This window comes from Drosophila kikkawai, chromosome 2L (genome assembly GCF_030179895.1).
Source record: "Drosophila kikkawai strain 14028-0561.14 chromosome 2L, DkikHiC1v2, whole genome shotgun sequence".
Lineage (NCBI taxonomy): Eukaryota > Metazoa > Arthropoda > Insecta > Diptera > Drosophilidae > Drosophila > Drosophila kikkawai.
Window position 1 is genome coordinate 4917198 of NC_091728.1, and position 25599 is coordinate 4942796.

The window sequence follows — 25599 nt, forward strand, 5'->3', positions numbered from 1 at the left end:
GCCCTGTTAATCGGCCTATCGCTATCGGCGCTTGAAATTAAACACACTTTTGGCTCGTTGTCTTTTTTGTTTTATTTTTGATTCGATAGTCTTTTCTACAAATATTTGTATAGTAAAACTAGGCTAGGCTGGGCTTAACAAATAGGCTTTTAATATTGAAAAAAATGAAAATTATTTTCCGGCCCGCCCCAGATTACCACCTATCGTCCATCGGTGTCTGTGCCCTCAACTTGTTTTTGGCGGTCAAACTAGCAAATTACAATTTAGAACTAAGTTATTTTCGATCTGGAAAGATCAGAGCAGCATTTCAGATTACATTTAAATTAGTTTCAAAGTTGAAATCCCAAATTAGAGCGGTTTGGCGGGTTAGGAATGCCTAATTTATATAATTTCATATATATTTATAAGTGTATTTAGTAATTGTATTTGAATATGTGCCCCTGGTTTCAGCTTGCGTCGAAAGTCTTTGAAAAAAATTTAAAAAGTTCTGGCCAAAAATGATTTGCGTAACGAATATTAACAAATTTCCCCCCTGCACATCCGTAATAGGTCCTGTCCTCCCTCCGCATCCTCAATCGTCGGTATTCTTGCGGGTGGATGCAACCAGATTGACGGCGCTGATGGAGTCCGGAAACATGGAGTGGTAGTTAATCAGGGGCACATACGCCGCCGTGATCACACGTCCGGCAAACCAGCGTCCGTGCAGCGCGTTCACTGCCAGCACCGCCGTCGTTGTGCTTGGACACTTTACGTAGACGGTGCCCGTGGGGGAGGTGGTGTCCACGTGGATATGCAGCACACCGCCGTGCTTGGCGCACTCCTCCAGCACATCGTCTCGTATCTCCACGTCCCAGGTGGGATTGGTTTCCGTTCGCGGATCAAACATATTGGACAATATGAAGCACTGTGTGGCAATCGAGGGTGCTGCCTGCTGCTGCTGCACCGGTGCTGGCTGCGGAGCTGTGGCCAGCAGCGCATTGGCCGCCGCTTGGGGCACCGCCAGGCCGGCTCCCTCTGCTAGCTTGAACATCAGCTGTAGGCGTCCAGTAGCGCCCAGATCAATGCCAGTGCGATCCATCTCGTCCGTGTCCAGCGATGTTGTGTTCATGTCAAGGCGCTCCGTCACGTTGCCTACCTTCATGAGGCGGCCTGCCAGCTCGAAGCCGTTCAGTTGTTCCAAAGCCTTTTTGGCATCGTCAGCGTTGTGGTACTACAGGGTAAAAAATGTGAGATGTTTAATCTACATTCGGAAGAAACTAATGCCTAACTCACCGTTATAAAGCCGTATCCCTTGGACCGGCCTGTCTCCGTGTCCATGATCAGTTGAATCGCATCAATCTTGCCGAACGGCTCGAATATGCCCCTCAGCATGTCCTCGGTGATGTTGAAGTGCAATGATCCCACGTAGAGGCGCATGGGACCCGTATGACTCTTCGGCTGGAATGCCGGTGCCGCATTCTGGAGTCGATTCTTCTCCGCCTGCGTGTGTTGCACCATAATGGGCACGCCGAGCAGCCGCTGGCCGGACAAACCCAGGGCCAGGGCCACGGACTCGGGATCCTCGAATTCGATGTAGGCAATGCCCTTGAAACGTTTCGTCTTGTTGCATGTGATCAGGCGAACGTCACGCACTTTTCCGACGCTCGAGAAGAACTCTTCCAAGTCCCGTGCGCGAACCCGTTGCGACAGCTGAATGCAGAAGACAGTGCGGGCGTCACGCTCCTCGGGACTGAGCTCGGTAGGCGGGGTCCGGTCACCAGCTCCGTTTGGCGGCGAGCGGCGGCGAGGGGAGTTACTGCCTCGCCGACGGCTGCTACTTGTGCGGATAAAAATAGTGGTTAATAAGCAATCCATGAAAGCAGGAATTAAAACTTACTTTCTATCCTTTGAACGGGAATGACTGCGTTTGCGTTCACGTATAGGACTTAGCCTTTTGCGCTGCTGATCGCGAGACCGACTGCGTCGCCGTCTCTCCCGTGACCGGTCCCGCTGCTGGCTCTTGCTGCCCCCACGACGATCTCTTGCAGGGCGATCCCTATCCCGATCGCCGTAACGCATGCGGCGATCATCACCGCCACCACCTCCACGCTCATCCCGTGATCGACTCCGTCGAGGTCTGTCACGTTCACGATCCCGCTCCCTCTCTCGGTCCCTGTCGCTGCGGGATTTATTGTCGCGGTTTCGATCGCGGTCTTTGTCTTTGTCCTTGTCCTTATCCCGGTGACTGCTTCGTTCACTGCCGCGGTCGCCGCGATCACGACGAGACTTGCCATCACGCGAGCCGCTTCGACTCCTGAGGAAGGTGGATAAAGTTATTATACTGAAGGAATCTGCGCAATGTAGGGCTGATAATAGAGGGAATAACTTACCGGGATCGCTTGCTTTGTTTTTTGTTTGAGCTTCCACCGCCGCTGCCATTGCGTGTTCCATTCTCGGGATGGTCGTCGTCATGGCCTCCACCGCCGGGACTGCTGCCGCTGCGCTTGCGTCCACCACGTCCCCCGCTGCCCGCACTGACATTCTACACAGATAGGTTGGTTTTGTTTTTTTTTTTTTTTGTGGATTTTGGATTGGGGTGGATGGTTTGGACAGGTTGAGGAGAAGGAGATGGTTGGGGGCGGGCCCAAGCAATAATGTACATACATATAATTGGATTATTTTTTTGTCGATTGGATTTCAGTTTTTGTGGTGGGGGTAGGAACACATAACGGGCGTTGGTTGATCGTTCGTTACGTTGTTGTCGTTGTTGAGATGTTGGTTGGTTGATTTTCGATTATATCATTTGAGTTTGTTATGATATATTATTTTTTCAGTTTCGTACATATTTTTTTTGAAATATTTTTTTTTTTTTTTTTTTTTTTGAATAAGAGAAAGCAAATCAAAGTAAATTAGTTAAATTTTTGGTATCTGCAAGTATATAAAATAGAAATGCTTAAGTCAACAATGATCATTTGTGGATCATTGCCGATTCACAGCAAGGTAGTAATAGAGTAATAATAATAGAGATCTTATACGTAGTTTTTTGGTAAATATAATATATATATTGTATATATGGCACACACACAGATGGTTCACGACGGCGAGAAATGTTGTCTCCACATGGGCAAATTTCCCATGCTCATTCTCAATCTCATTGTCAATCAGTTCAGTTCAGTTTTGAGGGAATGTTTAGCGCTGGCTAGTGGAGTGGAGTGGACTTGGTTGATTGGTTCTCAAAAAGACGTCGTCTATATATATATAGGACATAGACATTATATAAGTAAATTTGTAAAGCTAGTTTAAGAATTGCTTATTACTTTTTGCTTGTTTTCAAATAGAGTTATTTTAGCTTTGTGGGCTTTTTGTGTTGGTCATTGCTTATTTTTGATTTCTTTTCTGTTTATGGTAATTCTGTAATTTCTGGGCGAGACTTTCTCTCTTGTCTGTCTGTGAGTGAGAGTAGTAGTTGTGCTGCCTGCTGCCCCAGACAAGTTAGGAGGAGTTTATCTGAAATTTAGTGCACGTTCAGTTTCATTGGTTTACATAGAGAGCGGTAAATAAACGGATTTCAATTGGAGTGTGTTCAAGAAAAAAAACGCAAACATAAACAAATCATATTTAATACAAAATGCCTAGATATGTTTTGGTTTTTTTTTTTTATTGTTTTTAATTTTGTAATTGGTTTTTTTATTCGCAGCTTCTGTGGCACAATCAAACTTACCAAATGGTCTCCAGCTTTTTGTGTTTAGAATGACCAAAACAATCTCTAGCAACAATATTGAGCTTATACGATTCTCTGCAAAGACATTTCACCCTTAAGAATTATTCTAGCATTTTGGTTTTTTGTTTATATTTTTTTAAGGTGATTGTGTGGGTATTTTTTTTTTCATATATTGTTCTTAGTGAGAGACAGCAGATAGGGAGAAATAAGAGCGTTCACAACTCAAGTATGTGCCCTCCACATTGGAATATGTTTACAAGATGAGATTTCGTGCATTTTAACAAAAACCTGAATAATCTGGAAAATTAGATAGTTAACAATCGGACGAATTAAATGATTTCGTAGTCTGATTAAAATAATTGCCAATTTAATAACAGTTCTGATCTATTACTATCAACATGTCAGATCTTCAGAAATGAGCAAATAAGTGTAAATATTCTTTTAAACTAATGATTCGGGTTCTGAGTTATTTGGTCAAACAGAAGCTGAAGTAGATCTACTTGGCAATACAGTCAAGTATCTTTGGAAACTGAATTTTTTTTAGATTTTTTTTAAGGTAATTATGTTAGTTGTGTCTACAGCTCCCATATTTTCATTGATTTAAAAGATAAGACCATAGTCTATTATAGAAACATAATAGGTTTTGAAGACGGTAGAGCTAAGGATATACAACGTTCGACTTCGTAAGCGAGTTAAAGTTGTTTTCTTTTTCAATATGATATAGAATGCTTTATAACCTTTTCCCACTTTAAGAGTCGCTTGCAGATAGATGGTTTACCCAATTACGAGAGGACAATAAAAAAATGTATGCATACACAACTAAATTGTCCGTCAGTCAGTAGTGAAGATCAAAGTTCAAGTAAAAACCAAACAAAGAACATAAACAGTAAATCCCAGAGTAAGTTCACATACGATAAAATAAAATATTCAGAAAATGACCGAAGCCAAAATGTTGAAAATGTTTTTTCAATAGTTTTTACTAAAAAAATATAGTATTTAATAGCATAATCGTCTATTCTAGAGTATATAATTGTAAATCAATGTTAAAAAAATTAGTATACTTTTTATTTTTGTCTTTGTCTTTCAAATAATTTGTAATTTAATTTAATTTTAATTTTTATGAATAATTAAATGTTAAAAGGGGACTAAAAAACTCCATATTTTGTCCCCTTTTTAATTGTCATTGCCCGCCACTGTGCCCATTTTTTTTTGGGACCGACAACCACTGTTCCAAATATCGCAGAAAAAAAAAAATAAACAAGAAAAACGCACATACAGACAGAGATTTGCCCACATTGCGTTTGGCGAAATTATTTCTGAATGCGCGCAGTCAGGTATGAAACTAGATGAACAAAAAAATCACACAGTGCACCGTTACGCCTGCCGATTTTTCCGAAATAACAACAAAATTAGGTTAAAAATCGATTTAAGACTGGCGGCCACTTAATATGCATCGAGTGCACATGTGTGTATGTGTGCCCGAGACGACGACGACTTACATACAAACACAAAATGCACGTACGAACGGCGCGCTTGTGGGTGTCTATGTGAAAAAGAAGTATACAGACATATGAAGTAACTGTTTTTTCGCAGCAAAATAATCACATTTTTAGGTACAAACCAGTAGGTCTTAATTTTAATGATAATCTTTTTAAGGTGGCATTCGAAACTTACATTCTTCTGGTACGGCGCCTCGAGCATCGCCTCCACGTCAAAGTCCTCGGCCATGTTCAATTTCCTCGGCTTTCTGCTCCTTCCGCTGCTGGCTGCGGGGTGCTGCGTGAAAAAAGTCTCCCGCTCGGCGTCTGGCACGTTTGGAGAAATCAAAAGGTGGTGGATACGCTCAGCGCAATTCGCAGGACCACTTACAAACTTCTTTTGAGGTTTTAGCGTTTAGTAAAGTTCAATTTTCATAAATTTTCCACAACTTTTTCCTCTAGCGTGGCTGCTTGTTTTTTCAGGCATCAGGGTTGTTGTGAAAAATGTATCGACGTATCGATCTATCGAATAGTCGCCATAAAAACTTAGTCGATAGTTTGAGAAAACAATTTAAGGTATGTATGTACATATTTACCTACTTGAAAAAAAGTAGAACTACAGAACTATAGAAACTATTAGTAGGAATACAGTTTTACTAAATTGTATAGTCGATTTTTGTATATATCGATATTTGAATTGAATTCGTTCAGTGTGACCGCACTGCTGGTATTGTCTCGATAAGACGAAACGGTCGCATTTCATTCACAAATCCAATACCATCACAATAATCGAAAAACAGCAAAATTCTGTTGGTAAACATACGCAAAAGAAAAGACAATTGGCAATTAATGCGCCAGCATGCAACCAGTTGCCGATTTTCCAATACTCCGAGTCTGGCCAGCGCGCTTTGAATAAATGCGCGGCGGATTATGGTTATCACTGATTAGACAAAATAGAGCACTTGGAGGAGCGCTGCTGTGTTGAGTCATCACCAAAATAGCCAAAAAGAAAACAACAAAAAAACAAAGCACGAGAGCAGCAGCCTTGAGGCCGACCGTTAGCCCCACCGTCAGAGAGCCACAGGTGAGAGGCGAGTCTCCTGCCCGGATGGCGTAAGCGAGTCCAAGGAACCACCCCATCATCGCACATCGCATTCATCGTTACGCGTCGTTGACTAAGGTGTGTCTAAACTCCGAATTGGGACCAACTAACTTTCGCCTCCGTTTTCAGAGCACACACACAGACACACACCTTTTCGACGCCCACGCAATCTCTCTTTGGCTGCTTCAGCAATGGAGGACTACAAGTTCCTGTTCAAAATCGTCCTTGTGGGTAACGCTGGCGTCGGGAAGACCTGCTTGGTGCGGCGCTTCACCCAGGGACTGTTTCCGCCCGGCCAGGGCGCCACCATAGGTGTGGACTTCATGATCAAAACCGTGGAGGTGGAGGGCGAGAAGATTAAGCTACAGATCTGGGACACGGCCGGACAGGAAAGGTTTCGCTCTATCACCCAGAGCTACTACCGCTCAGCTCATGCACTGATCCTGGTGTACGACATCAGTTGCCAGCCCACGTTCGATTGCCTGCCCGATTGGCTGCGCGAGATCCAGGAATATGCCAACTCTAAGGTGCTGAAGATACTTGTCGGCAACAAAACGGACCGAGACGACCGCGAGATACCCACCCAGATTGGCGAGGAGTTCGCAAAGCAACATGACATGTACTTCCTGGAGACGTCTGCCAAGGAGGCGGAGAACGTGGAGCGGCTGTTCTACGAGATTGCCGCTGAGCTGATTGGCCAGGCGCGGAGCAAGGATGGCAGCAGTGCTGCCGCTGCGGCGGCCGCTCAGCGACAATCGGAGGGAAGCTCCATTGGACTGGGGAGCTTCAGTGCCAAAGCAGCGCAGAGTAATTGCTGTGGTGGACTCGCCGGCGGCGGCGGAGGTGGCAGCAATGGCTCAAACACTAGTCATACGGGCTAAGGTTTACGCCAAACTGAGAAACTGAGCAGCTAATTTATACCTAGTTAAAGCTAAGTCGTGATATTCCATTGATCTTTTGAGAGTCCATCGCAATTATTTTATTTTTTTTTTTACGGCTAATCCAGCTTCCATATTCTAAGGATTGTATTCCCATGACTGTTTGACTTTCGTTCGGGGAAGCCTAACATCACAGTTACCCATGACTAAAGAATTCTTCAATTTCTGAATATCACGATGAAGATCCACTCCAAAAACTAGCTGTCAATGACTAAATGGATGCTAAATATTTGTGTTACATAAACTTCAGTCTCCTGAAGCCTGATTTTCTTGATTAAGTATTATATAAACGTATTGATTGCGATTACCAAGTGAGCATCACAGCTAATGCTTCAGATGAATTTATTATATCAATAATTAATGCACACACAGTTCTGTTTAGTTTTAATTGTTTTTCCTAAGGAGTATTGTACATTTTATACATTTTTTTTCTATGTATTTATTTTGCAATTACTTTAAAGTATTTTTATATGATTAATGTGCAATCATTTATAAAGCAAGTTTTAATGGTACTCGTAATATTGTAAGGTGATTTTATGACATTCCAAAAATTAAGCATGTAGTTAAAACTATGGGATAGACCACAAACGAAAGCTAAATGAAAAACTAAAGAAAGAAAATAAACTGATATTGTAATTTAGAAGGAAATCTGTGAATATTTTCTAAATGGAAGTGAGACTTACCTGGTTCTGTCGACATCCCATAAGGAAAATTCTTAAATCACTCTGATAACAAAATTTAATCAACTAACTACAGCCTCTCTCTTAAATACAAAACATGTAACCTAATTCAACAAATCATTCGCCAGCTCCACGCCAAAGAAAACAGCGGCTGTCGAGGGAAAGGCACGTAATAGTATCGGGAGAATGCCTCTGAATAGAGCTCTCGGCCCCTCGGTGGCCATCAGGTCTCGGAAAACGCTTCGAATGCCGTGCTTATAAGTGCCCTCGGGTGCTGCAATTTGAAAATGGTTTATTTATAAGCTTCGATTTGTGAGTAAAGGTTTGACGTGGCTGACTCACCCGACTGGAGGCGGCTTTTAAGTACATCAAAGGGCACGGCCAAAGTCCAAAACACAATGCCAGCCGTTCCGCCGGATAAAATCGTTGATGTGGTGCTAATCTGTCCTGTTTTGGACTTTTGCCTGGCCAAGTTCTGCAGGAACTCGTAGGTCACAAAGTAGAAGCCGGTGGGGGAATCTAGGGGTTTAGCTTAACTTATATCTGTTGCTTTTCGATTATGCAAAGCTAAGTTACTTACCTCTCAGAATGCAGGCACAGGTACCCTTGAATAGACTCCTAATCCCGCCCTGCCTATACAGCTTTATCGCCGTATCCATGGTGCCATTGTACAGCAATGGACCACTGGACACGGTTTGTGTTTGAAGCAACACCTTGATCCGATCGGTGGGCACTGTCACGAGTGCGGAGCAGACTCCGGCTAGGGCTCCGGCAGCAAAGATTTGCGGGTAGGTGAGCCTAATGTGTTCGTCCGTTTGAAATAATCGTTTGCCCGCCGCGTACACGGCAAAGTCCACTGCGTAGATGGGCGTTACGCCAACCAGAGGAGCGGAAATTCCCCTATAGAAACCTCGGAATCCCTCCTGCCGGAATATCCTTACGGCGCAGTCCGCAACGCCCTTGTATCGGGGTGGCTGTCCTGGCAATGGCATGGGCATGGTCTGCAGGCGAACCTGGTGAAGTTGAGGAGACACATGTGTTATCCCAGGAATTTCACACAAACTCAATTTCTTGGCTCACCTTAATTGTGTCCAGGGGATGACCGACGACCACGTTGCACATGCCGCCAAAGCCGCCGGCAATGAAGGACTTGACGGGATTGGCCTTTCGGTCCGTAGATTGGATCTCCACGGTCGTCATCGCGTGATTACTTCTATTTACGTAAACAATCTGGTAAATCCGTAAGCCTCTTAGGAACGAACGGGCACGTGTGAAGAACGAAAAACGCCAAATTTCAGCTGTTGCTATCACTTCGTTATCTCTTCTCTAAGCGGTTGCTGACCTATGTTAATGCTGTGTTCCGCAGGTTGTGGGAGTACTGCTACTACTTCCATGATCAATTGGCTTATCGCTTTAAATTGTATTTCATTTGATTCCACCGAAATTGCAGTCTCTTCAGCGCCAATCTGAGCAGGGCTGCCAATTCAGCTATTTTGACGTCAAAAAAGTTGTTTAGTAATAAAATGACTTTGTCGGTCTAAGTACTATTCTTAGAAAAAAAGCACATGGTAAAAAAACACGGGAAATATCGTTACGATTTAAGTTTTGTTTTTTTGTTTAATAGTTTTAGGTTTTCCTTTTTATTTATACAAGTCAGAAATTATTTTTTTTATCAGTTGGCAGCACTACCGATACCGATACCAGCGCAACAAAAAATACTAGCTATAAACTCTTTCAGATATAGAGCGTCCAAAATTGTGTATTTATTGTCACATTGTAAACAATTTTAACCGAAGATATACATAGAAATAAGTTTGCAAAACAGAGAAATACAATATATATTTTTGAAATTCTGTGTTCGATCACAAAAACAGCCAATATACCTAATACCAAATTTTAATCGACATTCGCTGCGAGACGCGTGCACGGCCACACAAAGAATTAAAAAAAAAAAATAAAAAGCAAAGAGACATGTTTAATCATTGAAATTAAATGCATAGCAATTACTGTTGGCAATAAACGGGTGCCTCCACACCTCTGGCGACACGCATGTTGGCTGAAGGCTCGCAGTTGCTCATCCTGCAGCAGTGGAAAGCTAAAAACCTCGGCCAGAAGAGCAAGAAGAAGAAGCAGCACTGACAACAACAACGGCAACAACAGAACAAAATTGTTGCGTATTGTGTTTTTTTCCAGCAGTGTCGAGGAGCGGATTTCGTGAAAATTGTGTGTGCCAACCATACGCCTAACTTATGTCTGATAAAAGTGCGAAGGAATCATGTATCAGTCGTAGTGCGAGCTTCAGCAGCAGGCGCAAGAGAAGGAAGTGAGCAAGGCGAGCAGAGCGGAGGAGGAGAGAGCGTAAAGCAACCAAGTATATATTCGAGCGCCCCAGCACGCAACGTGTTCCGTTTAACAAAACGAGCTTGTGCTAAACAATGTCCCATGGCGAGGATGTGCTAGACAACTGGGAGGAAATTGACGAGACGGCGGTGAGTACTCGCTGGCTGACAGCTCTCCAACATCCCAATTCAATGCTATCCTCCGTCTACCACACAGATCTCGTTGACATTGCAAAATCAGCTGCAGCTGCAGACTAGTGACGATCGTCCAGTTGGCAAAATGAAACTGCTTCAGCGCCCGCAGAGCCTCCTGGAGAGCAACAGCAGCAGCAGCGGGGGCGGCAGCACTCCTTCGCCCAGGCAGATAACCATTGCCAGAAAGCCGACTCCGCTGCAGCCAACAGAGGCTGATTTGCAGGCCCCCCAGCCCGTTATGATGGTGCTGCACAAGTCGACAAACGACTATGATTCAGCCAGCTATGCCACGCCCACCACTAATCAGACGGTGAAGATTCTGCGGCGACCGGCCCAGGCGGAGGAGCGTCGCGACACGAACGGTATGCGTCCCAAGCAGCCGATCAAGACGCTCAAGCAGCGCGAGCAAGAGTACGCCGAGGCCAGGCTTCGTATCCTGGGTGCGGCCAAAAATCCAGAGGATGACAAACCGTAAGTACTACCAAATGAATTAGGAAAACGATCAAAAGTTCCCATAGTGACCATATAGTTACCAAAGCCAAAACTTTTCTAATTTTCTAATTTTTTTCATTTTAGAGCCGCTCCCAGCACGCCAACTGCCTGTGGCAGTACAACAGCGACCGCTCCGCCCTCGGCACCGGCTGCCACACCACCTTCTGCCACAGCGAGCAGCAACAACAATATCAATAACAACAATGGCAGCCATCCAGCGGCGGGAATGCATCGCTCCAGTTCGGCTCCGAAGATGTCCCAGGGGTCGGCCATGTATAATAACTACAACAGCTACTTCCAGGGGCCGCACAATCAGCCGGGCTTGAACTACTACTATCCCCACAATGTGCAGCAGCCGTCACAGCAGCAGCAGCAGTCGCCCTCCATTCAGCCCCATTATAACCAGCGCTTGCCGCCATATGGAGGTGGAGGTCTTGGTGGCGTAGGGATGCCGGCCCAAGCACAGCAGACCCAGACGTCGCCCAATCCGCAGCAGAGCTGGTCCCCAGTGGTGGGCGGTAGTGTGTCTGCTGCCCTGCTGCGCCAGCAATCGTTGCAATCGCCCCAGCAACAGCAGCAGCAACTCGCTCAGCACCCGCATCCGCATCCCTTTAACGAAGTCCTGCGATTGCCTCGTGGCCCGAATGGCTCCATTGGCTTTCAGATGCGCCGGTAACAGACTGAAGCGATGAAGTACGGCGGGGTGCCACCATTTCAAGAGCTTCTTCTATATTCTTCGCATGTTTTTCTTTAGAACCACCACAAAAAAAAGCATGAAACAATTCATTCTGAGATTCTGAGTCGCCGAACATTAAAAAATTTTTCGATGTGGCGCATATTCGTTGCTTTATCCCACAGGCTACTCTACCCAAGCATCAACAACAACAATGTAAAACAAATTTTATGAAGGACTACGGTAGATATTTTGTAAATTTACAACTCACACTACACAATTTTGTATAATGCATACTAATAAAACGAAACCATAATTTTAAATAGTGACAGAACACAACTAGTGCTGAAAACTACTCTTATATTGTTTTGTTTCGAGATTAGTAATTGATATAACAAAGTGTACTAGTTGTATTTATGTTATTTTCGTGCCATTGTTTATTTCTGGAGTACAATGATCCCTTAAATTACTGAGCCAAAGGTGTTATCTTGTTTACAGCTTCAAAGCCACATCAATCAGAAGCTGTTAAATTATGGATTTTTAAAAACTTATTTAGTAAAATCAGCTCTGTTTTAACAATGTTATACCTACAGATACATAATTTATGATTGTTTATTGAAATTAATTATGTAAATAAGTTTTAAACTAGTGTGACCCTGAAATGGTAAATTCCAAAGGAGTTTAGAAGCTTTTAAGCAATTCTTAGATAAGCTTAAACAGAGCTTTTAGACGCCGGCTGATCTTTTAGGAGATCATTAATATTCCAGATCATTCCATTTATTTTTTTGATTCCTTAATTAATGCCAGCTCAATAGGCGATGCATTTGGTGTTGTTACAGTTTCATTTACCCCCAGCGATCGTTGCTTCTTCAGAGGTTCCGAAAGGCTATCGCCGTGTTTTTGTTATTTGTATTCGCCAATCCCACGATGGAAAACAACAAACAGTGGGAAAAAAGTGCAACTGAGACGGGCGGGGGCTCCTTATCAGCCCACGAACACAAACATAATCGGACGCTGACGTCGCGACGTCGCCTACCTAGGCCTAGGGCGATAGAGCACATGAAAATATATTCGGATCTCAGTTGGAAACGAGGCGTCGTACGGTGCGGTTTATTACTGGATCCATAAGATCGCTGGAAGCAAAACATAAGCGCAAACATAGGGTTTAAAGCCCCCCCACTCTCTCAGTCTAAAGCTCCCTCGCTCTCTCCGTGCGTGTATCGCGTGTGCGCTCTCTCGTTCTCTTGTTTGCCAAGCTCAACACGTGGGCGAGCATCAAAAAAGCGATATTATTATTGCTTTGGAAACGTGATTAGTTCTGGTTGTTGTTTTCCATTCGAAATATGTCGCACCGCGTCCTAGTAATCGGCAGCGGGGGTCGGGAGCACGCCATTTGTTGGAAGCTCTCGCAGTCGCCGAAAATAAAGCAGATCTACGCCCTGCCCGGCAGCTATGGCATCCAGCAGGTGGACAAATGCCAGAATCTGGACTCCAAGGTCCTGGACCCAAAGGATTTCGAGGTATGTAGGTTGTTGTCCCCGTCCACGGCTTGACCTTGAGTCAATTAACGGTGCCCATTGTGGGGGTTAATTGAGTTGCAGCTGCAAAAGCAAAAGTTCGTGGAATTTTCGGCACTTAAATGTAGTTTGGTTCCGTTTTATTGCCTCTGTGATACATTTTTATGGCTTCCCAACATGGTGACTATGCTGTCGGAGAGTTTTTTTATGCTCTGAGCCCGCAATAAATCCGTAATCGAGACGCGGGAGAGAAGATTCCAGTGCAGATTAAGTGCAGCCATCGCTGATAAGTCGCAGCTGCCTTAACCCGTTGCTGGGCCACGGTGCTTGATTTGCGATTGCGAAACTTTAAGCAAATTATTGATAATTATTGCTGATAATTAACGTATAATACTGTGTAGCAGTACATACATACATAGGTGTTAAGATTTTGTAGTTGCTATTCAGGCATTCACTTTTTAAACAAAATATGCCATCAAAATTAACTATAATATTTACGTAAATCTATTAAATTGATCGAGGCAACGATAATTTATTTATTTAATATTTTCTTAAGTGTCGAATAATTTTTAAATTGTTTTTTTTTTAAATATTAATTATAATTAATTGGTATTCCATTAAACGAAAAAGTTTAAGGCTGCAATATTTGGTTTATTCAAAGATAACAGAAAGTGATCTTTCTACAAAAACCAGTTTTTTAAGCTTCATCTACTTGATTTAAGCTAATTAATTATAGCAAGGGGCAGCAATAAAAGTTATAATATTTTAGTCTGGATGCTTGAAAAATTATCTAAAATAATAAGCTAAATACATAGAGTGTTTTGTTCGCTTTAATCAACTAAATTTGTTTAAGATGATTTTAATAAAGCTTTAACTTTATCTGGTATTAGCACATTTGGCTTGAAAGTAACCCAATCCAAATAATGTTTCACACAAAATATCAAGTAAAGTGAAACTATGATGATAATCCGTAAAAATGATCGCAAATTCACAAACATGCTCAGATATCTGCGGCTCTTTTTCGTGACCAACAATACCCAACGAATATGTCAACAGATCGATTAACAATAGCTGCCTTTTGTCTTCTTTTTCATATTTTAGCTTACGCTTGCTTAGCACTTCTATTTATTGTTTGAGGCTTAATTAATTGTTTAGATCAAAATTCACAGATTTGTATGTTGGTTTCCATGGAGACCGGCCCCTTCCCCCGCCAAAGATTCCTGAACCACATCCCCAGTCATCCGTCATTTTCAGTGCCTCGGAGCACCGCGTCTCTGTCGCACAGGTCGCACCGTTGTCGTCGTGGGCGGATGGGTGAGGTAGATGGTCTTTGGTGTGGTGCTTGGCCGGGATCTCGGTGACGTTGCCTCCTGGAAATTGCGGGTGTAGACGTTGAAGGCAGCTGCATCGTGTTCCACGGTCTTCAGCTCGCCGGTATAGTAATCCTTGACCTGGTAGGGATGCGTCCTAATGTACTCCAGGGCCCGCAATATGTAGTCCGGCACCTGCGGTATGTGATCGCCAACGGGATGGTAGCCAAACTCATCGGCCACATAGTTGACACTGATCACAGAGCCCTCGGGCGAGGTGTAGCTGGATCCACCCTGGACGGAAACGCCGCCTAGTCCTGCCTGCGAGGCGGATATGCCATTGGAGGTCTCGTAGGCGTACCTGTAGTTGCCATCCCGCTCCACTTGCAGTTCGTTCTGGAGCGTCTTGGTGTTTCGGTCCGAATCCGGGATGTAGGAGGCACCCTGCACCTGCAGCACGGCCAAAATGGCGACGCAAAAACTAACCTGAAGGATGGGATGAGACATCTGTTATTATCCATTACGGGAAAGTCCCAGATGGGGCTGGTGCTGGGCTTACAAGCAAATACATGATGATGGAGGATGAGCTGCTGTCGTGTTCGAGTTTGGTTCTAAACTACTTGCTCGCTTCGCAGTGGCTTTCGTTTTTATATCCATCCGCTCACCAGTGATTTTTTGGCAATTTTTCTCCTCGGAAACCCAGTTCCGAGCCGCCAGCGTCGCGTCTCCGTCTCCGCCGGTGCGTCGTCATCTTCTCCATGATCGCCGTTGGTTGCCTTAGTCAGTCATAAATAAAATGATTTTATTTCTTATAAGTATTATTTTATATAGGTATCAACGACGTTATTTGTCGTTGTCGCCGCCGCTGCAATTCCTAAAGTGTGGGATGGCATAAAACCAACCAAAAACAAAACAAGAGCGACAAAAATATATATATAAAAAAACGGAAAGAAGAGTAATAATATACTGTGAAACATTCGTGAATGGTATGCCCTACTCGAAGGTTGGGGCACTTACAATTTGATATGTATTGTGGCTGATCTTGAAAATCCCATATTGCCTTGCCCGGCTTACATTCTCAAGGAACTCTAAATACCACGACGATCGTTGAACTGCCTTACAAGATTTTTGCATCTGGAATTTGCATTTAAGTTTATTATTTGAGTGATTGATGGGTATGAATCATATGGTTAAGATTTATTTTCAATACTTTTTGTAAAAGCAGTTAAAATTTTCACGAGCTTAATTGGATTTGGAAGGAAATGGCATTCCAATGAAGGGAACACTTTTATTACTTTTCAGTTTAAGCCAAATTCGGAAGCCTTGGCTCACGTAAACGATGCTTAATTAATTCTTCTTTGTTTTCATGAAATTTGCATAGTTATTCTTAGAAATTGCATAGTTCAATCATTAAGCTCCACGACATAGTTGTTCTGATAAATGATGTATAAAGTGTTATCTTCAAACATATAATTCAATCACTTCTTTTGCCAGCAAAATCCCAGACGAAATTTCCTGCTTCATCCCAGAGATATATCTTTACCGCCGAATATACTTTTTTTGGAAGATGTGCGAGAACCCGTCCGACTAATTCAGCAAAGCGTATCTAATTCCCTAACTTATCCGTGAACAAATGTGGCAGCATTCCTTGGCAGACCCCCCCAGACCCCAGATCCCATTCTCCCGCACTTAATTTGCATATAATACAGTAAATCATGAGCGCACTCTGTAAAGCATAAAGACGAAAACGTTCTAGCCAAATTTGGCAGGTCCCCTCGTTCGGAGATTCCGAGTTTAAAATGTTGTTGATCTCTCTCTGTGTCTCTTCTCTCTGCCGAAGATCTCTTCTCAGTTTCCCCCCTTTATCACCTGGCCAGTTCCGCCTGTCATAAGCAAGTCAGCTTCTCGCTTCTTCTCTAACCTTCGTTACGGGAAATTAAAACCTTGGCCGGGTTTGCCAAATCGGACTTAATTTGGAAAGTCAAGTGGCTCAATAAAAACGTCATCTTTCTCGGCAGCCACCGTGTGAACGTTCTTGAACTCTGGGAATTTGAAACCTGGATGAGTAGTCTCCGCTCCAGGTGCTAAATGGTCTGGAACGCAGCCAAGTGCAATTCGGACGCGTTTCACCTCGGCGGGGTAATCCGACTCTGCGTTGGCGCCAATTCGAATTAGAGCTGCGTAACGATATCGAAGTCACGCCAACCGCGAAACCGGACTAAGTCGATCTTCGATCGGCGATCCGGGCCTGGGATTAACTTGGTTTGTTGACACACGGCTGACATAGCTGGCGCCTTAGTCAGTTCATCTCGACGGTGCAAAGACAATGCACCCCCAGACCCAGTTTAATGGCAAAACAATTAGGAAGGCATTTATTATTTTGGCGACAAATTGACGAGGGAACCGGTTGAGTACTTAGAGGAGTGTTATCTGCCACTCGGAATGTGGTTACAAAAAGTCAAAACAAAGAACTGGCCCGGTTAGATGGGAAAATCCAATAAAGATCGCACAAAAATATCAGATTTTCATGAAATCGAATATGTAAATTAGAATGAGTAATTACAAATTTGAGATTGTGGATCAAAGATATAAGGAGATGTACTTGTTTTAATGTTATTAAAGAATTTCAACCTTGGGTAATATATTTGAAATGCAAGGAGGGGGCTTTCGGCCTTTCAAAAAATGTGTTTCAGTGTGGCACTTGTATAAAAATGATTGTGATATCAATTAGGTAAATTGATTTGAGCTTAGCAAATGCGAATTTAACGGTTCTTTGATTATAATCATCTCAACCGAATTTAAATTTCTTCATTAATTTTGTTTTCATTATTTACCAAGCTTATCAAGACCTGAATTTGTTTTATGGATTTCCCAAAATTCCTAATGGAATTACTTATTAATAAGTAAATATGTTTTTAAACTCAATTATACTTATTGTCACTTTTCAATTTTATAAATACCGAAATATAGATCACCCTGCCTTACAAATATATAGAAAAATATTATTAACTTTATTATATATGAGTTTTAAATATAAAAAATGTAGTATTTGTTATTTAAATATTATCGAAAAATATTTTAAAAAGCCCGATCATTTCATTATTTTTTATTTAACTTTTTTTCCAGGCCATTGCCAAGTGGAGTAAGGAAAAGGAGATAGCTCTAGTGGTCGTGGGACCGGAAGATCCGCTAGCCTTGGGCTTGGGCGATGTCCTGCAAAAGGAGGGCATTGCTTGCTTTGGTCCTGGCAAACAGGGTGCCCAAATCGAGGCGGACAAGAAATGGGCCAAGGACTTTATGTTGCGTCACGGGATTCCAACGGCACGATACGAGAGTTTCACGGACACGGACAAAGCCAAAGCGTTCATCAAGAGGTGAGTTATATGGGTCTTTCAAGTGTTTTAAAGTGAAATGAAACTGGATACCTGTTTTCCAGCGCCCCCTATCCGGCTCTGGTGGTGAAGGCGGCTGGTCTGGCCGCTGGCAAGGGTGTGGTGGTGGCCGCCAATGTGGATGAAGCCTGCCAGGCAGTGGATGAAATCCTGGGCCAGCTAAAGTACGGACAAGCGGGAGCTACCCTGGTAGTGGAGGAGCTTCTGGAGGGTGAAGAGATCTCGGTGCTGGCCTTCACCGATGGCAAGAGTGTGCGCGCCATGCTGCCCGCCCAGGATCACAAGCGGTTGGGCAACGGCGACTCTGGACCGAACACCGGCGGCATGGGGGCCTACTGTCCATGTCCGCTGATTAGTCAGCCGGCACTGGAACTGGTCCAAAAGGCCGTTCTTGAGAGGGCCGTGCAGGGCTTGGCCAAGGAACGAATCTCCTACCAGGGTGTTCTCTACGCAGGACTCATGCTGACACGCGATGGTCCCCGCGTCCTGGAGTTCAACTGTCGCTTTGGCGATCCGGAGACTCAGGTCATTCTGCCGCTGCTCGAAACCGATCTGTTTGATGTGATGCTGGCTTGTTGCACCGGAAAGCTGGACAAGCTCACTCTGCAGTGGCGGAGTGGAGTCAGCGCCGTGGGCGTGATCCTAGCCAGTGCTGGCTATCCGGAGACTTCCACAAAAGGATGTATTATCACAGGTATGCATTTCTTGATAATCCAGTTTAAGATTTTCTAAATTGTATTTTTTGTAGGTCTTCCTGCGAACAACACTCCGACCCAACTGATATTCCATAGTGGCCTGGCCGTGAACAAAGAAAAACAAGCTCTGACCAATGGCGGTCGTGTCCTAATTGCCATTGCTCTCGACGGCGGCCTGAAGGAGGCAGCTGCCAAGGCCACCAAATTGGCTGGCAGTATCAGCTTTTCCGGCTCTGGAGCTCAGTACAGAACGGATATTGCCCAAAAGGCCTTTAAAATGTAAATACAAGTTAATCATCCATCAAAATTGAATGAGAAAAAATAAAAAATAAAAGAATCAAGCCATTAAAACTCAACAAGAGATCATTTCCCACTACATTTTATGCTTCAAAGCTTCTCGTTGCATAACAAATGTGTATCTTAATATTTATTTATTTATTTAGAGCCACTGCCAGCACTCCAGGATTAAGCTACAAGGACAGCGGCGTAGATATCGATGCTGGCGATGCTCTTGTCCAGCGGATTAAGCCCTTGTCCCGCGGCACCCAGAGGCCGGGCGTTCTTGGCGGCCTGGGTGGCTTTGGTGGACTTTTTCGCCTAAATGAGCTCAGCTACAAGGAGCCCGTCATTGCCGAGGCCACACAGGGAGTGGGAGCCAAGATTAAGCTGGCCCTGGAGCACGAATTGTATGAGAATGTGGGCTACGACCTATTTGCCCTCTCTGCCAACGATCTGCTTGAGTTTGGTGCTGAGCCTGTGGCCTTCCTGGATTACATTGCCTGCGGCAAGCTTAACGTTCCGCTGGCTGCTCAGCTGGTCAAGGGAATGGCTGATGGTTGTCGGGATGCGCGCTGCGCTTTAGTTGGTGAGAAAAAAATCTTTTAATTCACCTTGAGGAAACCCATTAACATCCATTTCTACCTTCCAGGTGGCGAAACAGCGGAGATGCCCTCACTCTATGGACCCGGTCAGCATGACATGGCCGGCTATTGTGTTGGCATCGTGGAGCAGTCTCGCGTTCTGCCACGATTTAATCTCTATCAGCCAGGAGATCTTCTTATTGGCCTGCCGTCATCTGGACTCCACTGTGCCGGCTTTAACGAAATTCTCACAAGGCTGCAAGACTTGAAAGTGAATCTCAAGGATCTGTCCCCCGTCGACGGTGGAGAGGATGGTCTCTCCCTGGCCCATTCCCTGGCCACGCCCACCCGACTGTATGTTCAGCAGCTGCTTTCCCACCTCCAGAAAGGGGATGAGATCAAGTCGGTGGCCCACGTGACCCATGGCCTTCTGAACGATGTACAGCGCCTATTGCCTGAGGGTTTCGAGACCACACTGGACTTTGGAGCGGTTCCCGTTCCCAAGATCTTTGGCTGGCTGGCGGGAAAGCTTAAGCTCAGCGCAGCAACATTGCTGGAGCGACACAATTGCGGCATTGGTATGCTTTTAGTCCTGCCACAGTCTAGCCAGTTGTGGCGCACATCCCTGCCAGGGGCCAAGGTTTTGGGCGTTCTGCAGCGACGAGCAAAGACCACTGGAGCTGCAGTGCAGGTGCGCAACTTTACAGAGCAACTGCAGCGCGTAGCTGCTCCTTTTGGAGGACTTGGTGAACGTGAGCTGCCAGAGGAGCTAAAAAAACTGGCCTCCAAAGACGCTGTAGCAGCCTCGAGGGCGGATTGCTTTGAGAATGCAGTTGGACGCCGTCTAACTCGGGTTTCGGGTAACTACAAGGACCCTATTCTTATTTTGGGCACTGATGGTGTGGGCACCAAGCTGAAAATTGCCCAGCAAACGAATCGCAACTCCAGCGTGGGCATCGATCTGGTGGCCATGTGTGTCAACGATATTCTGTGCAATGGAGCCGAGCCGCTGAGCTTCTCCAGCTACTATGCCTGTGGTCAGTGGCAGGAGGAGCTGGCCAAGGAGGTACATGGCGGAGTCCTAGAGGGTTCTCGGCAGGCCAACAGCAGTTTCATTGGTAAGTAATCTTGGTCTGAATATCAAGTACAATGTTTTATGAACAATTCCTTGCCAGATTCGCACAGTGCTGCCCTGCCGCTGCTGTACGAGCCCCAGGTGTATGACCTGGCTGGCTTCGCCCTGGGTATTGCTGAACGCTCTGGTATCCTGCCCCGTTTAAGCGACATTCAGCCGGGTGATGTGCTCATCGGCTTGCCATCGTCAGGTGTCCACAGCAATGGTTTCAGTCTGGTGCATGCCGTCCTGAGACGCGTCGGCTTGGGTCTCAACGATAAGGCGCCTTTCAGCGAGAAGACACTTGGCGAGGAGCTGCTCGTGCCCACCAAGATATATGTAAAGGCATTGGCCGAGTTGCTATCGCAACCAAATCACGGGATCAAGGCTCTAGCCCACATCACCGGCGGCGGGCTCAGTGAGAACATTCCGCGCGTGCTCCGCAAGGATCTGGCAGTGCGTCTGGACGCCAATGAATTTCAGCTACCGCCTGTCTTTGCCTGGCTGGCGGCAGCTGGAAACATTAGCTCCGCCGAGTTGCAGCGCACCTACAACTGCGGCTTAGGTCTGGTCCTGGTGGTTTCCGCCGCCGATGCCGACCGTGTACTGAAGGAGTTACGGTACCCACAGCGGGCTTCTTTGGTTGGAGAGGTTATTGCCCGCAAGGATCCGAAGAAGCCGCAGGTGGTGGTCCAGAACTTCGAGGCCTCGTTGGCGAGGACCCAAAAGATGCTCTCCACGCCCCGTAAACGAGTGGCTGTTCTCATCTCGGGAACGGGCAGCAACCTGCAGGCACTCATCGATGCCACTCGCGATTCCGCCCAGGGTGTGCATGCCGAGATTGTGCTGGTGATAAGCAACAAGCCAGGTGTCCTGGGCCTGGAACGTGCCACTCGTGCCGGAATACCCTCCGTGGTCATCGCACACAAGGACTTTAAGACTCGAGAGCTCTATGACGACGAACTGACGCGAAATCTCAAGGCAGCTCGTGTGGATTTGGTGTGCCTAGCCGGCTTCATGCGCATTTTGAGTGCACCGTTTGTTCGGGAGTGGTCTGGCCGTCTCATCAATATCCATCCTTCTCTGCTGCCCAAGTACCCGGGTCTACATGTCCAGCGGCAGGCGTTGGAGGCTGGCGAGGAGGAGTCGGGATGCACGGTTCATTTTGTGGACGAGGGCGTGGACACGGGAGCCATTCTAGTTCAGGCTGCAGTTCCCATTTTGCCCGGAGACGATGAGGACGCTTTGACGCAGCGCATCCACAAGGCCGAGCACTGGGCGTTCCCAAGAGCTCTAGCCCTGCTGGCCAGCGGAACAGTGCGTCTCAGTGCCGAGGGAAGAACTACACTGCCATCCTAGGCTGTTTTTGAGTTAGGCACGGAAATCACAGGGATGGATACATCTGCCAATAAATGACGTTTCTTTATATGCATTTTTGATTGGTTAAGACTGCAATTCATTTTTATTAAAAATAACTATTATATCACTAATATCACCAATTGTTTGTTCAAAACAAACTTTCCATCACAAAAGATTGCTAAAGAGGGAAAAGATGCTTGTACTCGTGCTCTGCTGCTTCTGATCATTGTTGTTGATATAGGCATCCGGAGTGGGTCGTCGCTTCAGGTTGCGCTGCAATCCTGGCTCCTTGAAAACCCTTTCGGCCATTGTGTCCAGGTTCTGGCGAAAGAACTGATTCTTCAGGATGGGCACCAACAGGTTGTACTTGTCTATGAGCTTGTTCAGTTGCTGGACTTCCTCCTGGTGCTGCTGACTGAACGTCTGCCAGGCGGCCAGCTCTTCGGGGCGTTGCAGTGGCCACTCGCCGTAATGGGTACGCTCCTGGAGCACCTTCTCCTTGAGCTGGGCCACAGCCTCCCGTATGTCCTTGCTGAGGCTGATCCACTCCGGCGTGAAGCCGTTGTCCAGCATTATCTTGTTCAGCTTGTGCGTGGTAAAGTCCAGATAGGGAGTCTGCGACTGGGCCGATGAAAGCGGCTTCCCGACCCCATTTAGATTGTCAAAGTCGCCCTTGGACATTGCCTCCTGGATGAGATCCTCCACCACGCGCTCGATGCCGTACTTGGTCTTGATGGCGTGCTTGCGGAAATGATTGCCCTTGGACATTAGGGTCTTCTCGCCCGCAGCCGCCTTGTCGATGCGATGCTCGAGGACGCGCTCTTGTGCCTTCATGGCACGCACCTGCTGGTACTGCTTCTGGCGCTGGAACGGTGTACCGACGCCAATGCCCTCGTTGGACAGGTACTGGCGGTGCTGCGGAGCAGTGTGCTGAATATCAAACTCCATGGCCTCGTCCTCGTCCTCCTGAATGTTGCGTCGCCCTTTGGCAAACTTCTCCTGCAGCACCCTGAACGCCTCGTCCACCTGCTGGAATCGTTCGGCGCTGGCCTCTTCGGTGCCCGAGTCCGGATGCACTCGCTTCACCAGGTCCAAGTAGGCGTGGCGCACGGTATTCTGATCCGCCGACTCGTGCACGCCCAGGATGCGGAAACACTCCTAATGATGCAGATGGGACGTTATATAAGGGGAAAGGAAGCAACGCAACTTAAGGTCTCCTCTTACCGAATAAACCTCGCGGCGTTTAAGATGCAACAAGCGACAGGAAGTGCGGCCTGTGTGGAGAATGGAGCCACCAAGGACACGTCCTGCCAGCCACATTGTGAACTGATTTTAATTGACTGCCAAGTCAAGGTTCGTTTTAAAGTTAGTTTTTAACACTCTGACACTAATCTCATTCATTCTATTATTATCATTTGTTTACTTTTTGCGATAAGAACAGCTGTTCTTGGCCGATTTTGGTATTTTGAAATTTATCGATTTGGTATCGAACCCAACTACCACCACTAATAATGTAACGTTTCTTTTTCAAAAAATGAACTTTTTTATCTGCTAGCAAACCATTTTCATTAGGTTTTCATGTTTTTAGTGAAAATAGTAAGGCGTAAGGTGCCTAAGTATCGGAAAATTCATGTTTTGATCATAAAAAATGTATTGGTCGCCTCCCGAAGAAGATTTATTGTAGTACAAAACGAGAGGAGGTATACTTTTAGGCTGGAAACACTATTGGCTTATCTTCTTTAATCTTTATCTTTATCTTTAATCAGGTTCAGCATAAATAAAAACAAGTTTTGTAAACCTATTAATTTTACTAAAATTTTACTAAACTTTGAATTTATTGCAAAATTTAAAAATAATTCCATTATTCAGAAGAATGTGGCTTATTAATAACGTGAAACTCCGCTCCTAGAGCAAATTAAAAGCGACTGGGATGGGTTTTCAAGCGGAGAAGATCGAGATCCACAGGTATGATGAGGTGCTTGGATAAATATTGAAGCGTGTTGGACTTCTGTTTTGTAATGCGTGTTCGCTCCCAATGAGTGCCTAACCCACATCCAAAGCAGAAAAATAAATATATTCTAGATTCGATTGAAGGCGATGACCAAATCTGCGAAAGAGCCAAGCTCATCTGCAATTCAAAGCACCCTTCATGCTCTACATAAACTGAAATAAGTTCGCTGTAATTGTGTCATAATTAAAAGGTGAAAATAGTATTCCTTTACCCAGTCGTTAGCTACATTAATTAGCTAATATAATGGAAACTACATAGGTACTCAAGGGATAAAGAGATTTTTATAAATAGTTTTCAATTGTAAAATTTCGCTTTTCCGTAGAATAAGCTTTATTAAGATAAACTATATAATTTTAAACCTGGTCCCATAATTATGATTCAATTAAAAATTTGTGGGCTGATTTCTTGGAATTACCGGTCTGGACTGCTCTTTTTTTCTAGCATCCCGTTTGGCTTGTTTGGCCCCGACACATTAGCATACATATAGAGGACAGGATGCTTCTGGCTTGCTCCAAATACTCTTGTTCAATCTGTGCCATGCTGTCTTCTAGTCATCGTTTTCCACGGTATCGGGCGTGAACAGTTCGCATACTTCAAGAAACTGTGCAATCTTCATGCCGGCATAGCCACCCAACAAAATCCCTGGTATGACAGTGGCCACAACACGAAAATATATGAGTTTATCAGCCTTTTGAATTTTTTTCAGCTCCTTGAAATCTTTGTCGCGTCGACCGAATGGCATCTTGTATAGGCTGAAGTAGGGTCTTTCGAAATTAAAATACAAAACTTATTCTGAGGGTAATGTCAAGACTTTCTCTGACCAAAATTGGGCAGGCAAGCCCTAGAACTTGGACACTGAGCCCGAACCCGACCCAAACCCTCATCTGGCATGCGTGTCGCCGGAATATTTCAATGTGCGCCCTATATGGTACTTCCGTTCTGCTGTCCCAGCAGTTAGATTTCGTCAACCGTCTGATGGCCACTCTTCAATTGGCTTGTAGTGGTCTTCGCTTCCCACTTTGAATGGCTGACGATTTGGCCTTATGTTTAATGTGTCACTGTGGTCTGAGCACTGTTCAATTTCACTGTCTGGCAGAGCGTAGAAAGATACATAGGTCCTGAGACGGGGATAATGGCTTTTCCTGTCATACAAAACTATAATTAGAGTAGTAATTTCTTTAATTTTAAGCATAATTAGTAACCAGGCTCGATTCAAGTATTTTATATTTACTATACCCACAAAATTAGGCTGACAAAGAGGGTTAAACTCATCAGTAAAGTGATTAACAAATGGCAATATTCATCCTGAAAAACTAATGGCAGCTTGAAAGCTGTATTGTAAATAACTTCCAAGGGTATAGAATGTTAAACAAACCCTGTTTTATGACTACTTTTATGACCTCTTTTAGCAGGTTCGTTGCCTGAGTCTCTTGTGGGCCTCTAATATATCTATATTGCTTCCGTTTGCCATTTCGCACATCTTGAGGGGTTGTTAGGATCTTAGTTATCCAGAATTCAGGATGTTTGGGTAAAACCTGCCATCGGAGGCACATGCCTAACGCAATTAGGTGGAATTTTTAAAGACACAAAAATACATCGTTACGTAAAGTATGAACCCATTGCGAAAAATAGGAAAAATTTAATAAAATAAATTAAGTATATTTAGTATCATAAAAGCGAAGGATTCTAAGGCCTTAAAAAATATAAAAATGGTGCCAGTTAAGTACTAGAGATTAAGTCTAAT

At 44.9% G+C, this 25599-nt stretch overlaps 8 protein-coding genes across 10 annotated transcripts; 3 read left to right on the top strand and 5 right to left on the bottom strand.

Moving 5' to 3' along the window:
* Positions 1 to 47: 47 nt before the first annotated feature.
* Caper (RNA-binding protein 39-like protein Caper) lies at positions 48 to 5720 on the bottom strand. 2 transcript variants are annotated; one of them, XM_017168410.2, is made up of 6 exons: positions 5570 to 5720; positions 5375 to 5505; positions 2370 to 2521; positions 1877 to 2293; positions 1273 to 1813; positions 48 to 1210 (listed from the first exon to the last, which is right to left on the bottom strand). In XM_017168410.2, the coding sequence occupies exons 2-6, from the start codon at positions 5426 to 5428 to the stop codon at positions 572 to 574; spliced, it is 1803 nt and encodes a 600-aa protein (XP_017023899.1). In that variant the 5' UTR covers positions 5429 to 5505; positions 5570 to 5720; the 3' UTR covers positions 48 to 571. The 2 variants fall into 2 exon arrangements, with proteins under 2 accessions (XP_017023899.1, XP_070139411.1); XM_070283310.1 differs by having other exon boundaries at positions 5375 to 5674.
* Positions 5721 to 5855: 135 nt separating this feature from the next.
* Positions 5856 to 7866, top strand: Rab30 (RAS oncogene family member Rab30). 2 transcript variants are annotated; one of them, XM_017168413.3, is made up of 2 exons: positions 5856 to 6262; positions 6410 to 7866. In XM_017168413.3, the coding sequence occupies exon 2, from the start codon at positions 6472 to 6474 to the stop codon at positions 7159 to 7161; it is 690 nt and encodes a 229-aa protein (XP_017023902.1). In that variant the 5' UTR covers positions 5856 to 6262; positions 6410 to 6471; the 3' UTR covers positions 7162 to 7866. The 2 variants fall into 2 exon arrangements, with proteins under 2 accessions (XP_017023902.1, XP_017023901.1); XM_017168412.3 differs by having other exon boundaries at positions 5872 to 6358.
* A 72-nt stretch (positions 7867 to 7938) lies between these two features.
* MME1 (Mitochondrial Magnesium Exporter 1) lies at positions 7939 to 9523 on the bottom strand. The gene is made up of 4 exons (XM_017168411.3): positions 8979 to 9523; positions 8479 to 8911; positions 8241 to 8417; positions 7939 to 8172 (listed from the first exon to the last, which is right to left on the bottom strand). Exons 1-4 carry the CDS (start codon positions 9096 to 9098, stop codon positions 8003 to 8005), a joined length of 900 nt encoding a protein of 299 aa, XP_017023900.1. The 5' UTR covers positions 9099 to 9523; the 3' UTR covers positions 7939 to 8002.
* Positions 9524 to 9680: 157 nt separating this feature from the next.
* On the top strand, positions 9681 to 11920 carry LOC108075864 (uncharacterized). Its single transcript, XM_017168459.3, has 3 exons — positions 9681 to 10387; positions 10455 to 10903; positions 11009 to 11920. Exons 1-3 carry the CDS (start codon positions 10334 to 10336, stop codon positions 11598 to 11600), a joined length of 1095 nt encoding a protein of 364 aa, XP_017023948.1. The 5' UTR covers positions 9681 to 10333; the 3' UTR covers positions 11601 to 11920.
* A 753-nt stretch (positions 11921 to 12673) lies between these two features.
* On the top strand, positions 12674 to 21911 carry Gart (trifunctional purine biosynthetic protein adenosine-3 Gart). The gene is made up of 7 exons (XM_017168458.3): positions 12674 to 13117; positions 17551 to 17798; positions 17861 to 18510; positions 18565 to 18790; positions 18955 to 19376; positions 19440 to 20489; positions 20547 to 21911. Exons 1-7 carry the CDS (start codon positions 12941 to 12943, stop codon positions 21842 to 21844), a joined length of 4071 nt encoding a protein of 1356 aa, XP_017023947.1. The 5' UTR covers positions 12674 to 12940; the 3' UTR covers positions 21845 to 21911.
* Positions 14218 to 15029, bottom strand: Pcp (Pupal cuticle protein). The gene is made up of 2 exons (XM_017168461.2): positions 14984 to 15029; positions 14218 to 14910 (listed from the first exon to the last, which is right to left on the bottom strand). Exons 1-2 carry the CDS (start codon positions 14993 to 14995, stop codon positions 14365 to 14367), a joined length of 558 nt encoding a protein of 185 aa, XP_017023950.1. The 5' UTR covers positions 14996 to 15029; the 3' UTR covers positions 14218 to 14364.
* Positions 21720 to 23236, bottom strand: LOC108075865 (dnaJ homolog subfamily C member 28). Its single transcript, XM_017168460.3, has 2 exons — positions 23069 to 23236; positions 21720 to 23002 (listed from the first exon to the last, which is right to left on the bottom strand). The coding sequence occupies exons 1-2, from the start codon at positions 23162 to 23164 to the stop codon at positions 22010 to 22012; spliced, it is 1089 nt and encodes a 362-aa protein (XP_017023949.1). The 5' UTR covers positions 23165 to 23236; the 3' UTR covers positions 21720 to 22009.
* Positions 23237 to 24161: 925 nt separating this feature from the next.
* LOC108075826 (essential MCU regulator, mitochondrial) lies at positions 24162 to 24680 on the bottom strand. The gene has a single exon (XM_017168397.3). It carries the CDS (start codon positions 24595 to 24597, stop codon positions 24403 to 24405), a length of 195 nt encoding a protein of 64 aa, XP_017023886.1. The 5' UTR covers positions 24598 to 24680; the 3' UTR covers positions 24162 to 24402.
* Between the last annotated feature and the right edge of the window lie 919 nt (positions 24681 to 25599).